The sequence below is a fragment of the Thunnus albacares genome, chromosome 1 (genome assembly GCF_914725855.1).
Source record: "Thunnus albacares chromosome 1, fThuAlb1.1, whole genome shotgun sequence".
Classification (NCBI taxonomy): Eukaryota; Metazoa; Chordata; class Actinopteri; order Scombriformes; family Scombridae; genus Thunnus; species Thunnus albacares.
In genome coordinates this window covers 31,466,662-31,481,093 of record NC_058106.1, presented here as the reverse complement: position 1 = coordinate 31,481,093, position 14,432 = coordinate 31,466,662, and the positions used below count along the sequence as shown (strand labels likewise).

The window sequence follows — 14,432 nt, the reverse complement described above, 5'->3', positions numbered from 1 at the left end:
GTATTCCATCAGGGACAATAAAGTATATCTCATCTTAATTTATTAAACTACAAACAATTAGTTTAATATGTTATTTTACATATCAATTGGATAATTCAGCCTTAATGTACACAGGTACATTGAATTTAATTATATAGCTACATCAAATGTTAATCAGATTATCAATAATAATCCTTTAAAAAGCCATATATTTTTGGTTATTATGCAGCTGGTCATAAACGTTTCACCCCAGAATATGAAAGAGAGAATAAAACAAAATGAACAGAAACTAATAAAAGGGGTTGTGCATATGAAGTGGCACATTCAGCAGCAGGTTATGTGTCAGAAAAATAGAATAAGATCCAAAATTATAGGAGGAAAATGGGCACTTTTTCCTCCTTTTATTTAAAGTAGACACAAGAAAATAAATGGATTACATGCACAACTAAAATAATGACATTTAATAATAATAATATAATGTTTTTTGTAATATGAATTTGAGGGTTTGGGGGTAAATTATCATTGGCTCTCTGGGTCCCATAGAAACGGTGATGTAGCGGTGGAGGGGCCGGCTCTTCGTGCAACAGCTGAGGCAGATCTGCAGCTTGATTACTGCTCGCAACAGACTCCAACATAATTGATGACCTAATTGAAAAGCTGGGGGAGGAGGTGCAGAGAAGGAGGAGGAGGAGGAGGAGGAAGAGTGGAGGAGGGGGGGTGTGGGGGGAGCACGCTCGCGGACAGGAGGAGAGAGACGCGCTCCAATGAGAAAAGTTTACTTGTTCTTCCTCCGCACAGTCCCACAGCTGAGGGCATTGATGTGAGCGCAGGGGCTTTCAGTTTTTTACGCGCACTTCTTTCCCCCCATCTTTCACCCTCACACACGGAGCACAAAATCCACCTTCTTCACCTTTAGTTTAGCGCGTGTCTTGTCGTTTCCTTTCTTTCTCCCCTTTTTTTCTCCCCTTTATGAATGATTCTCTCTCGCAATACTTGTGCAACTTCTTCTAAATCCTCGGATACCTCGCCGTCCTCGTCTGCACGACCTCACCTCGGCACATCTTCTTCTCTCCTCAAGTTCAAGCGCCACCAGGACTTTCACTGCAGCTACAGACGCACTTGGGGGAAATATCACTCGACGAGGAAAAACTTGATACTTTGTGCAGCAGCAGCAGCAGCAGCAGCAGCAGCCGCTGAAACGACCGTCGACATGAGTCTCAAAGCTGACGCAGAGCCGAACAACAACGTTTCCATCGAAGAGGAGGTGAGTTTATGAAAAGTTTCATGTCTCTGCTGCACCGGCGTGTTCATGTTCACTAATGTGTCTTTCCTGCTTTAAATTAGGACGTGCGTAAGTTTTGCTTACAAATTGTTTGTTTGGGTGAGATTTAATTTGCTTATATTGGCTTTTTTTATTTTTATTTTTTGCTCTTCACCGAAGTCCTGAAGTAGTTTTTTTTTTTTTTTTTTTTTAATTTTTTTTTAAAAAGGAAGCAGCGAAGGCGCAAATTTAAAAAGGAAACGTGAGTAATCTTCCACCTCTAGTGGAGCATCATAAAACAGGCACATTAGACAGATATCAGTCTGGGAATATGCTCCTAAATTTAATTTCGACGTGCAAATCTTTATTCCTCAACCTTGCAGTACCTTATCATTAGTTGTTTTTTTCTTTAAAGGTTAAATTTGGTTTAATGTCACCAGGTGACTATTAAAGCAAACATCATTATGAATCACTTAAATTGCTTTAATTTTATTTTATTCGCTCATTGAGGAGCAAATCGTTATTAATTGTGTTTGTATGAAACCTTTATTTCAAACACGAGGCTTTACAATATATCATCCTTTAATGTGGATATAAAAAACAGTAGTCTACGTTTAAAAGCAATAAATTAATGTAAAAAAACGCGTTTAATGTGTAAACCGGTCTCGATTGGGGGGGGGGAAGAAAATGTCCTATATAAATTGAGTATGGGGCCTATAATATTGGGTTTGCACAATACCCATTGTAAATTTTTGTCATCCTCCTCCTAAACATCCGCTTTGTTGCCATGATTTTGGCTGTTTGTTTGCACTCGGATGCCAAAGAAAATATGATGCGTCACAGCAGAGGTTGCAGCATCAAATGTTCTAGGTCATCATGAAGTGAATCCAGAAACCCACAACTGCATTAGCGTTTTTTTAGGTTTTAAGAATAAATTGAACTGATTTTAAATCGATTACTGAGTATAAAACGTTTATTTTTCACATCAGTTTTGAGTAATTTGAAATATCTGCAGTATGATTCATGTTGACTTCTTACAGCTGCCAGTCTTCATCTGTGTGGTCAGCTATATTTCCTCTTTAATGACTCCTTATGGAGAGACACTGAGGGGAGTACTGGGCCTTTTGTTGGTCCTCCTTTGTTCCCATTATCTTCTAACAAAGCCATGTGTGGTCACTTGCCTTTGCTGAGCCTAATTTGCTCTTGTATTTTTTTTTATTGTAATTAATAGCAAAGACCAAGCGCAACAGGCAGACTTTTATTTTCAAGCAAAAAAAAAAACCCCTTGATGTCAGCTCAGATCTGTTAAATCATCAAGATATAATATCATGCTGTTATCAATCACTCTGTTTGTTTCTAGAAATTCACTTGATAGAACTGATGCATTTCAGATTATTATTAGATGTCAGAACGCTTGCAGAGACTTCACCACAGCTTCAGGTTTACCGACTCGTCCCAGAGTCGCTGAGAAACGAGAAGCCGCTGGTCATATTATAACATCTTCATTGAGTTTGCGCCCAGCTGAGACGGCCTTCAATTGCTGTATGTGCTGACTTGTAAAGGGCTGAGAATTGCTGCTGTGCGGCACCTGAAAAATGCCGGAGGGCCTGCAGGGTTGGGGCCGTGGGTCAGAGGAAGGAAATGGTGTCACGCTGTGCACTGTTGTCCAGTGCTGTTCCTCTGGCAGCCCCATTGTACTGAGGGCCTCCCCACCAGCTGGGAACTAATGGGCCTCGCACTGCACTGTTTGTTTCCTCGGCCACACTGGTCTGTACACAGCATCAACGCTCAATGACGGATCCAGGCACATCCAGGGGTCCTTGAAGAGGATCCAGGGGTCCCCAGCAGGATGAAGGCCCCTCTTGTGTTTACCAGTTTAGCTTGTTAACACGCTGGAGTAATGACAGAATGTATATTTTCTGTTTTTTAATCACAGGTTTCATAGATTGATCAGATTTGATAATGACAAAGATGAAATCCTATAGGGATTCTTCCAACCTTTTTTTTTTAATGGCATAAATGTATAAAAGGAATAGTAAAGAAATAAATGTTACTATGTATAAGACCTTCAGACTTTCTCCCCATCTTTACTTTATTGATAAATTACTGGATAAATTGACCTCTTCAGGCCTCTGAAGTAAATCAAATCAAACAATCCTGGAAGGAATAATCACTCTTTGTTTGAACTGATCCGATCTGTAAACAGATGCAAACTGATGAGGTCAAAAGAAGTCATAGCTTTGTTTTTGTTTTTTTTTAAGGGCTCATAAGCTAAAAAAGGTTGGGAACAGTGGTTTAAATGGTTAAAATCTCCAGAAACGCTTGTAAAAGAAAGAAGAGCTTTTGTTTCAGCTTTCCAGGGTTCATCAGGGTCGAGGAAAAGTTTGGGAGCACTTGACCAATATGACATTTGATTCCTGACCTTTCATTGGTCGGTTCACTTGTCCAGCTCGTGTTTTTACTTTTGAGGTCCCTTTTTTTTTTTAATCTTGAATATTTTCTGTTTATTCTTTTTCTCATTTTCCATGACTTACTTCCATAAATGTATATTGCACATACATACATATGTAGGTTGGTTATTCAGGAGGCCTGACAGATGTGGGACCTTTGCCAAACATTTATATATATATATATGTTTGTTTTTTCTGTACAACTAATAGTCGACACCAAATAAAGGACATTATGAATATCACATGGTCACCTCCAAAATGATCATTGTCATATTGTGCTTTTTTTTTTTTTTTTTTAATTTATTTACAGGTACGAACACTGTTTGTCAGTGGCCTACCAGTCGATATCAAACCTCGGGAACTTTACCTTCTCTTCAGACCTTTTAAAGTAAGTTACAACATGATGGTATTTCTAAGGAAACAGGGTGTTTGTATGTTGTACAGATTATAAAGCCATATGAGGAAGGCAGATGTGTGATTTTTGGTGTGTGTGTATACTGTAAAATGAAACTTGACTTCTCACCCTCCTTTTTTTTTTTTTTTTTTTTTAAAAAAAAAAGTAAAGCAAAGGGTAGCTGCTGTGTGCCAGGTGCTGGAAAAGTCATGGAGAGTGCTTCAAAAAGGATTATCTGCACACAAAGGAAGACCTTTGGAGTCATAATGTTTCATTAAAGTATGAGGAAGCAGTTGTAATCCAGTGCAGGTTATTTTTTTAAAAAAAATTACTTTTCATACTGTTTTTCAGATTCGATCAATCCTGTAGCGTTTTGATTCTTCAGCTCATACAGTAGAACGTTTATCAGAGGCCTTCTTGTATGTAGTTGAAATCAAACAATCCCCCCGTTAATAGAAGTCCAGATATTTGCATATATGGAAATGAGGCCACATCATTGTTCGTCCTGGGCTCTGTCTTTTGACTGGACTCCAGTTCCATAAACACCCCTCCCACCCGTGTCCTAACTAACCAAATTGGAAGTGGTATCCCTCGCACATGGATGATCTTGTGGTATGTGTAAATGAGTAGCCCTCACGATTGGCCAACCAACCCTCTCCGTGACCCAGCTCAGCCACCGTGTAGGGAAATTTTATTTCATTCTCGTAACATTCAGGCATTGTGCAACCACTGAAATGTTTTGTTTTCTTAAGGCAAAGTAACAGTTGTTTTTTATTTATTTTTTTTATTTCAAGGCCTCCACAGTAGGCAAACACAGCACAGATTGTGTGCAAATAGCGTTAAATCTGATTAATTTAAGGTTTCCATGCACTTCAGGTTCCCTCTGAAATTAATCTTCTCACTTTACAAGATAAATCACTTTAATGTTGACTGTATTCTACCTATTGTTGTTCTACTCTTACTGAAGGTAAATCTGGTTCGGATTGTTGCTAAGGATTTATCACAGCTAGTGAAAGTTGTTTAATTTTCCATGGCTGTAAATCAGGATCAGTAGAGATCCCATCTATCAATACTCTGGTCAGGCAAAATTCCCCTTCATTTCTCAGGAATTTGCTCGTGCTTCAACCAACCCCTGTGCTGTTTTTAACTTGTTTTGAAACCGGTGTCTTTATTTGGAAGTCATGCTTAATCTATACTTAAACCAGAAGAAAAAAAAAATCCCTTACATTGATAACATGTGCCCAGCTCTTAAAATAAACCATGGTCTTCATTTTCTTATTTTTAGCACTTTATCTACAATCAAATAAATGAAAGCTGCTTTACCTCATGTGTACAGCAGTTGTTGGAAATGTACAGGTCTCTCTTATTTTAGCATAACATATTTAAATACGTAACAGTGTCACAGAAGGATCCGTGATGGCTGACGGCTACTGAGCTCAAACTGAAGGTGCACACAAGCAGGTTTCTCTTCATATGGCGAGAGGCGTTCATGCCTGACTTCTTGCATGTGACTCCATGGTGGATAATTGGCTATCTTTCTTCCCCGCAGGGTTATGAAGGGTCACTGATTAAGTTAACATCAAAACAGGTGAGATGCTTCCCATCCGCGGTAGGAATCGCTTTAATGCTATACTGAAATATAAAACATATATATGACCAGACAGTGGTGGCACTTCAGCTAAAGCATTAAAAAAAAAAAGGAATAATTGTTTTATTGCTGATTTGTCATGATTTTTCTACTGAACCATAAATATTTTAATCATCAATCTGATATTTGCCAAAAACGCAGGTTCTTGTATATTAAGGTGGTCTTCCAGGGGGGTCGGTTGTCTCAGTTTGTTTCTTCCCTTTTGTCTTCCAGCCTGTCGGGTTTGTAACTTTTGACAGCCGGTCTGGAGCTGAAGCTGCGAAAAATGCACTAAATGTAAGCATTTATTGACTTTTTTTTATTATTGATTCATGTCCTCACTCTGAGTCTGTTGCTGTTTGTTTCCCTCCCCCTTTTTTTTTGAAAACCTCCTTTAAATATGTTTTTATATTTTAGATTTGTGCTAACTTAAACTAAAAAATAATAATTGGGAGTTAAAGAAAATCTTTCCCTTTTTTTAAAAAAAAAAAAAATTCTCAAAGCCAACCCATTTTGTCTTTTTATAATTCAATGGCAGGGCCATTTTTGGAAAGAGGCCAGAATCCTGTAGCCTTACGGTAGTTTACTTTGACCTTGATACACATCCCTTCTTAGTCTGGTGTAGCTTTCCTCATTTTGCATATCACTGCTTTACTGTAATACCTGTTCTGTAGCCACATTTGTAGTGTTATTTGGACACATCTTCAGTAGTGTAACCTCTTATTTTGTCACCCAGTAGCCCACGTTGGCAGTATCTAACACTTCTCTCTCATAGCCTAGCCCTTCCTTATGAGCATCACCTCTTAGACACACCAGCAGTCACACACACAAACACACACATACACCAAAATACTACTCACCTGCATGTGGGCACAATGCTTAGGGCACAAGAACACAAGCAGGGTTAAACCACCAAAAAAAAAAAAAAAAAAATGACACTCAAAAGTCTCGTCATCGGCCCTTTTTCCTCGTCTCTCTCTCCCTCTCTCTCTCTCCTCGTGGCTTGGGCGACGGGGTTGAACTCCTCCTCCAGTCGCCTGTGCTCTTGATTTTGTCATGAGGAAGAAGAGACGCAAGCATGTTGAAATACTTCAGGATTGTATCCTTCAGTCTGCCCTATTTTGAAAACCTGATCAGTTCTAGATCGGTGAAAGCAGTCAGGTGTGTGTTTTCACATCCAACGGGGGGGGGGGGAGGGGGGGGGGGCACAGAACAGTGTTTAGCTCAAGGGAAGCTTAAAGGATACATCCTGAGTATTGAAACATGGCTTTTGGAAAGGCGACCATGTGAGACTACTGAGCTACAGCCCCTCAAACTCAGCCCACCTCCCTTACGATACTATGTCCCCCTCCTCCCCTCCTCCGTCTCTCCCCCAGGGTATCCGTTTTGACCCCGAAAGCCCCCAGACCCTGCGCTTAGAGTTTGCTAAAGCCAACACGAAGATGGCAAAGAGTAAGCTGATGGCCACACCGAACCCCACAAATATCCACCCTGCTCTAGGAGCACACTTCATTGCACGGGACCCATGTAAGTTGTACGGCTGCACCACTCTAGGCTCTCTCATCCACTCTCACCTTGGCAATGCCAGTACTCGATTGTCCTTATTACCCTCTTTTAATCTGTCTTTTAGATGTTGTGGTATTGAAGTAAAATGGACAAGGGGAAAAAAAAAAAAACAGAATCTAACAAATTAAGGACTAACTCACCCTCCACATGCATGTGTCATCTTGACTCTAAGACAGCCGCTTTGCTTCTTCCCAGCTGGGAAATTCCTCTGTCACAGGGTTTAGTCAGCAGTTGTGTCTGTTTTCTTTGCCTAAACACCTGCTTGATTCATTAGATTTTGGCAGGTTGTAGACACTTTTTAGGGTGGTAAAATGGGTTATAAATTGGTTCTTTTTCTTTTAGAGACTGTACAGAACTTACAGTAAGATTTATCACTGGTCAGTAGTAAACCTAAAAGCCACATTATGACGGCACAAAGCGGTAACAGATCCTCTCTTTGCAGCATGTTTTGATTACTTCCTGATTTAACTTTTTTACATTTTTTTTTTAGCCTCTATTAACTTCTTACATGATGCAAGCAGCTGTGTTCAAGGGTAGGTTAGTCAGCTTTTTGTTTCCTCCCGCCCTGTACATCCCCAGATGACCTGACAGGGGCAGCACTGATCCCAGCATCGCCGGATGCCTGGACTCCTTACCCTCTGTATACCACGGAGCTGACCCCAGGCCTCCCTCACGCGGCCTTCACTTACCCAGCGGCCGCTGCCGCTGCTGCAGCCCTCCACGCCCAGGTGAGGGACCAACCGGTGTGTGTTTCTCTTATCTTCTATTTCACAAGTATCCTTTAGAAAACATTCATATTTGACAATGTAGGAAACCCCTTTTTAGAGTCACATAAATTATGCTTTCACCTGGGTACGCTACAGATTATCATGCATGGCTGCCATTTAATGCATGGTTTTTGTAAGGTTATGGTGGTCTGTTTTTGCACTGAGCTGCAGTACGCAAATGTGTTAATTTTGTCCTTCATCACACCTACAAAGAAGTGAAGTCCTAACTTTTAACCATTGGATTATTAAGGAAGCATCACTGCAATTTCAAACTTGATAACATTGTACACCTTTTTTTAAAATGGAGGTTCTGATTCTGGAAACACTCCAGTGGTCGTCTGAGGTATTACAATAACACCACAAAGACCTGTGTTGCTGAAGCCACAGGTATTAAATGTGTTGCATGTTGCTTTTGGCTGCACAACTTGTGCCCAGTCTTATATCACTTAAACAGAGAGCTGATGGGAAGTTAAATCTATGATCCTACTGAAATGTCATTTTAAAATGGAAAATGTCTTGATTCCTAGAGTAGATGAACATTCCTTGATGTAGTGTAACCTTACACTGCCATGCACTTACCTCAGAATCCCTCTCGATGGTCGTCAGTTGGCTGTTTTTGGCTTTCACAGTGGATGAGTCTCAGATGAGGAGTTGTAACTTTTTCCTTTAATGGAGCTCCCTGCCATCACTGTCCTGTCAGTGTGCAGCTTCAAGCATTTGGGGGATAAAAGGAGTTTTTACTGGTCAAATACCAATTTGTTTTTCTACAGCATGAACTAAGATGCAGAAAATGGTTTAAGAAATACAAAATGAGCCTTTTTAAGAGGAACTTTTATCCCAAACTGGCAGCTGGTGGGTTAGCATTTACACTAGCTACACCGAAAGTAGCAATGACTACTAGCTTTAACATCTCCTAACATGCTATCAGTGTTTAAGTTTAAAATCAGTTTAAAACATTTAATTACACTTTTTTAGATTTGGTTTACAAAAAACTATTCATCATTGTAATAGCAGTGCCATCATGTTCATCAAAGGGGCGTATAGCATTTTCCATCTTAAGCTAATTGCTGTCTAAATGCTAGCAGTAGTGCAGCTAACTACAAGGCAGTGGGCAGGGCTTTTGTAACAATAGCAATGGAAAATATTTCTCTTGTTGGGTCATTTAAAGTTCATTGTGAGCTAACTTCCTGCAATGTAAGTGCATAGTGGGAGTGCTACACTGCAGAGCAGGCAGCGATTGCACAGGCCATTTTGTTGGGCACAAGAGGCAGAGGAATGTAAGGTATTTGCTTGGAGAAATTGTCCGTCCTGATGGCCTTCTCTGGAGGTGCCAACTTACTGTCCACGTTCCTGTTGGAACATAAGCTGACTGTGTAGCCGTACAAAGGGGGGGAGCCTTTTAATTGCAATCTGATGAAAGATCTGTAAAATGCCCTGAGATCTATTCCCACTGACTCTCGGCCCTTTTAGCTCGACTGTATGACACAGCAGTGCCACATTAAGAGTCTCCAAATGTCTCTGAACAACTGCTGATAACCTCCTGAGTATATTAAGCTGTTTGGCCCTGTAGTCATGGCCTCTGTCTTTTTTTTTTTTTTTTTTTTTAATTCAGTGAAAGAAATGAGGCCTCATTCTGCCACAGGCTTTAGTCACAGGTATGGAAAGGTACAGGCATACCAGCTCTTGCCCCGTGGAAATGTTTAACACAAGGGGAGGTGCAACTCTCCACATTTCCATGCCTGTTAATTACTCCAGGACTGTTGTCCGCAATGAACAGCTACGTGACCCACATTCCCATGGCTTCAGTGACCAGGGCTTAAAGGGACAGTCCTCCCAAAACTTCTTGTCAAAGTAGATTTCAAAGCATATTTCTGTATAAAAATCCCCAGAATTTGAGGATTGAAGCACTGAAGCCTGTTTTTGGTCTGGTGTATGTCTATGTTTGTGTTTCTTTAGATGCGCTGGTATCCTACTCCCTCTGAGACTTCCCAGCCTGGATGGAAGTCCCGGCAGTTTTGTTAGATATTTAGTGAGTAACCTTTGGTCCAACAGTGTTTCTAGATTTGGCAACCCCCACCCACCATCCTCTAACTGCTAGACTGATGTCATGCAAACTGAAACCTGCATGATGACACCAACACAATGTTTTACTGGAAACTGCAAAATGTGTCAAGATAAATTAAAATGCCTCGTTAAACTGATGTGCTATTATGAAGGTTAAGGCTGGTGATATTCTACGTTTTTTTTATTGTCAACAAACCAGCAGTGTCAGTAAATCTCAATACGTTTTGACTTCCCCAGCCTGTCTGTGGCACTCAGCCCCAGGAACATTCATTCCTACTGAAGATGTAAACGGCCTATAAATATATACTTTTCAGAAAATGCCAAATTTCCTAAAACAGCCAGACAAACAGGAGTAGATTGGGAGTTGTTTGGACTATTTTCACCTGCAGATTTGGTTCTCTGAGTATTAACAGTAGCACAATGGTGTATGTGGGATTGACTCTAAAACTACAGTGTCAATGTTCATCGTAAGGTAGGAAGGAACATGTCATCCAGTTTGAGGGTGTGATACATTTATGTGTGTTAGTTTTTGGAAACAATGGAGCTCTATGGCACAGCTACAAAGGTAATTGTAGGATCAAATCACTGGCTTTGGTCTTTTCATGGGAATTTGTTGATAAGAACTAGAATATCATCAGACTTTTCCTTTTATGGCTGTTGGTAGTCTATATTTTTCTAATACAGCTTGTCGTCTTGTTATAGCTGATTCCTCTGTGCCATAGAGCTCCATCATTGTACATAAACTAGCCAGACTGTTACACTAGATGACACTGCTGCTCGATCATACTGTCCTGCTGCTGTAAATACTCACAAACAAACCAAATGTGTATTAATTTGTGGCTGAAAACAGTTTCCAACAAATAGTTTTTCTCTTATTTGAGTAATGTTTGGTAAAAATGACAGTGCCTGGCTATTTTAGGAGATTATTTAACCTTTTTTTTAAAAATGAAGCTTCATACTGTATCTATATTTTACTGTAATTGACTTGGTGTTGAGGCACAAACTGAAAGACATAATAACACATTGTTGGTTTCTGTCTTTTTGTTGGCTTTGACAAAAATGTAAGATAAAACCAGCCTTATCCTTTTTTTTAACTCAAGTTTTTTTTGTTTTAAAATTAATGCTTTTTTTTACTGGCATCTTTTTTAATAACTCCTTTTTTCCCCTCCTTGTTCTCTTCAGGCCTCTGGAAACCACACCTTTGTCCAGCTGAAGTGAGGTTTGCCAAGCTCTTCATTAATTTAATCAGGTTTATTTAATGGACAAATGTGCATTATTATAAACAAACAGTATTTATATCTCTTCCCGATTGTCTCTGGGGGGAGTCTGAGTTGAAACCATCTTGCTGTCGACAATCTGAGCTTATCCTTGGCGACTATTGCGGTACCATCTTAGCACTTCAAAAAAAAACAAACAAAAAAAAATAACCTCATGCAATCCTAGTCAAACTCCATGGATCATAATTGCTGAGAAAAATTGACACATTGAAGTTACCGTTGTTAAGCTAGTCCTTCTATGGGTTACCGCTGCTCCTGGGAGGTTTAGAAGCGTTAAGAGTCATTGCATGTTAAAGTCTTTTTGGCATGAATTTAGAACGCAGAGTTCTGTGTATCCTAATTTTCTTAGTGTTTGTGTTGCCTCTTTACCTTGGCCTAGACAGCGAAATGTTTTGTTTTCCTGTAGAACCTTGGTCTTACCTCTGTGAAAGCTAGGCTGTTGTGTAAATGGCTTATCTCGCATGGACCTTGTGAATGCATCCCTACGTTCTATGACAATCCCAGTCCTTATGATCATATCAATGTCTGTCATTATTTGAGCAAAAGAAAGTACAAATATTTTTGTACTTTTTTGCGTAATGTATATTTATGCATTTTTGTGCAACTAAATAATGAACCTGTATAAGTTGGATGTTTAGTCGTCTCTTGTGTTCTTGGTGTTAATTTTTGATCCTATAATCCTGTTGAAGTAGTTTTAAAGAAGAAAAAAAAGTGCAATTTGTTTAAAGGGGAAGTGGGTATCTGTCAAAAAAAAAAAAGGAAGTATTCTGAACGTGGCTTGTGCCATTCTGCTAAAATGAGATTGCTGTAAAACGATCTTTCAGAATGTGAAACTGGACTACAAACGTAAAAGGGTTGCTTTTTTTGGGGGGCCATTTTGAAATGGGAAGCAGGATTAGAGTGATGGAGGAATTTAGTTTGTGGTTTAGAAACATGTTTGTCTTTGTATCTGCTGTGCATAAGATGTAAAAAATATTCCCATCTTATGAATAAAAGAAGTGAATGCATTACTCTGTTGTCGGCCATCTCTCTCATTTATCACCGTGGCGAGTCGGCGGCCAATCAAAGTTAACAAAAACGCTCCGACACTGCATGCTAACTGAAAGACTTGAACTCTGTGGACATCAGATGTTGACATCAATAATTCATGCCAACTATTCATTTGTAATGCACCATTGCATTAGTGTCTCTTTGTATCATGTGTGGAGCTGACCTCCACACTCTGCCCACATAAGCTGGTAAGACGCACTGCTCAGCCAACCGTGACGGCTCCTCGAGAGACTCTTAAGTGACTGGTCTCTATACGACCAGCTGCTTAATTGTAGTGGTGACTGTGCTGATGGTTAACTATGAACATTTGGTACATATAGTGCCATTTTAAGCTATGGTTGTATGTTTTATGGAACATACAGGATCACTAATGCATCATTGATTTAAAGCTTCCAGAAGGCTAAGTTATCATGTACTGTTATATTCTGCTCCTGTATAAAACAGCATAGTATTACTTAGTAACTCTATGCAAGTAATACTAAGCTAGTAATACTTTAAACCTTAAGAATTCAGACTAGAGGTTAAGTATTAAATAGCATTGATGTTACAGATTAAAAATGTTAATTTGAAATGTTTTTTTTTTTTCTAGGTTTTTGACCATTTGAACAATCCTGTTTTGAGAATTAAGGTGACTAGTACAAAAACATTCATGCACATGAAGGTAATCTAAAACAATTTTGATAATCAACCAAGTTAATTATGAAACAAAAATGCCCCATTTTCTGTTTCCACTTTCTCAAATGAGAGGATTTGCTATTTTTTCTATTTTTATATCATTGTATATTTAATATTTGGGAGTTTATTTTGGTCAGATATCCTCTTGGGCTCTAAGAAAATTAACATTTTCACTTTTTTTTGGTATTCTATAAAATAATTAACTGATGGATCAGAAAAATAATTGACAGATGAATCCAGAATTAAAATATTAATGTGTCGCAGCCCTGAAGGGAACTCTATAACGATATCAGTGGATACTGACCACGTCTTAATAGAGACTTGTTTAAATTTACAGGTTTAAAACCTAAATGAACAACAGAGGTGGTTCAGAGGAAGCAAATATTCTCTCAAGAATCAGCCACGCACCCTTTATAGAAAACTGGGTCATTTAACATCACTTTCACACAGAATATTTGGATTGACATGAAATCAATACAGAGTGCGAAGATGGGGATGCTACGGATTGGAAGGCAGAACATTTCCTTCTCACTATTTTCAACAACACAGACACGACCTGTATGCCAGGATCAGATTAAAACAAACATATAGTAACTTCTATTACTGACATCATGTAAGATATTTGTAGTTTTTACACTGGAAATTGTTAAGGACCTTACAAGAAAGCTGAACATCAGAAAACATTTTAATTTCTATATACTTTTATGTTCCAACTATTTATACTAAACAGTTTATTTGCAGCTGGATTATGCTGCATTGATTTTAGGAGGTCTAATAATTCCTGTTGCAAAATAAAGTTTCACATTAAGTATATCAGTAGTTTATTTAGGGGTTAGAGCACAATCAGACAGCACAAGCAGCTGTTTTATGTCATTCATAATTGGTATGTTGCCATTTCCACATTTATTTCTGTGAGAAATTATCTGAGGGAATGAACTTCTCTGTCTCAAAGAGAAGGAAGAGAGGCTTAATAATGTGATTTGCAGGTATTTAGTTATATATTCTGTAAAATCTTCAATAAACAATATTGTTCATGCTATTAGAATTAAAATATAGTTCAGATAATTGCTTTGCTATTATAGGTTTCAAAGAAATGTGGAAGAAAAACATGTATTAAATACTGTTTTTGCATTTCTTCTCATGTTTTTAAGAAATCTTTCTGTTATTTACATCAATAACTGGATTATGTATCACACAACTGGAGCAGTACATTATGAATTAAATCACAATTATCATGTCATTGTTACCATCTGTAAAGAAACAGCATTATATCCATGCTACAAGAAAGTTTTAATATTGTGCCAACATGATAAAGGCAATAA

General features: G+C 38.8%; 1 protein-coding gene across 4 annotated transcripts; it reads left to right on the top strand.

Annotated features, from left to right (window-relative positions):
• Positions 1-700: 700 nt before the first annotated feature.
• On the top strand, positions 701-12,395 carry LOC122984517 (RNA-binding protein, mRNA-processing factor 2a). Of its 4 annotated transcripts, none has more exons than XM_044355020.1 (8): positions 701-1,243; positions 4,001-4,078; positions 5,634-5,672; positions 5,946-6,008; positions 7,088-7,238; positions 7,857-8,020; positions 10,001-10,073; positions 11,291-12,395. In XM_044355020.1, the coding sequence occupies exons 1-7, from the start codon at positions 953-955 to the stop codon at positions 10,064-10,066; spliced, it is 852 nt and encodes a 283-aa protein (XP_044210955.1). In that variant the 5' UTR covers positions 701-952; the 3' UTR covers positions 10,067-10,073; positions 11,291-12,395. The 4 variants fall into 4 exon arrangements, with proteins under 4 accessions (XP_044210955.1, XP_044210982.1, XP_044210971.1 ...); XM_044355028.1 differs by having other exon boundaries at positions 703-1,243; positions 7,857-8,005; XM_044355047.1 differs by lacking the exon at positions 10,001-10,073 and having other exon boundaries at positions 7,857-8,005.
• The last annotated feature ends 2,037 nt before the right edge of the window (positions 12,396-14,432 follow it).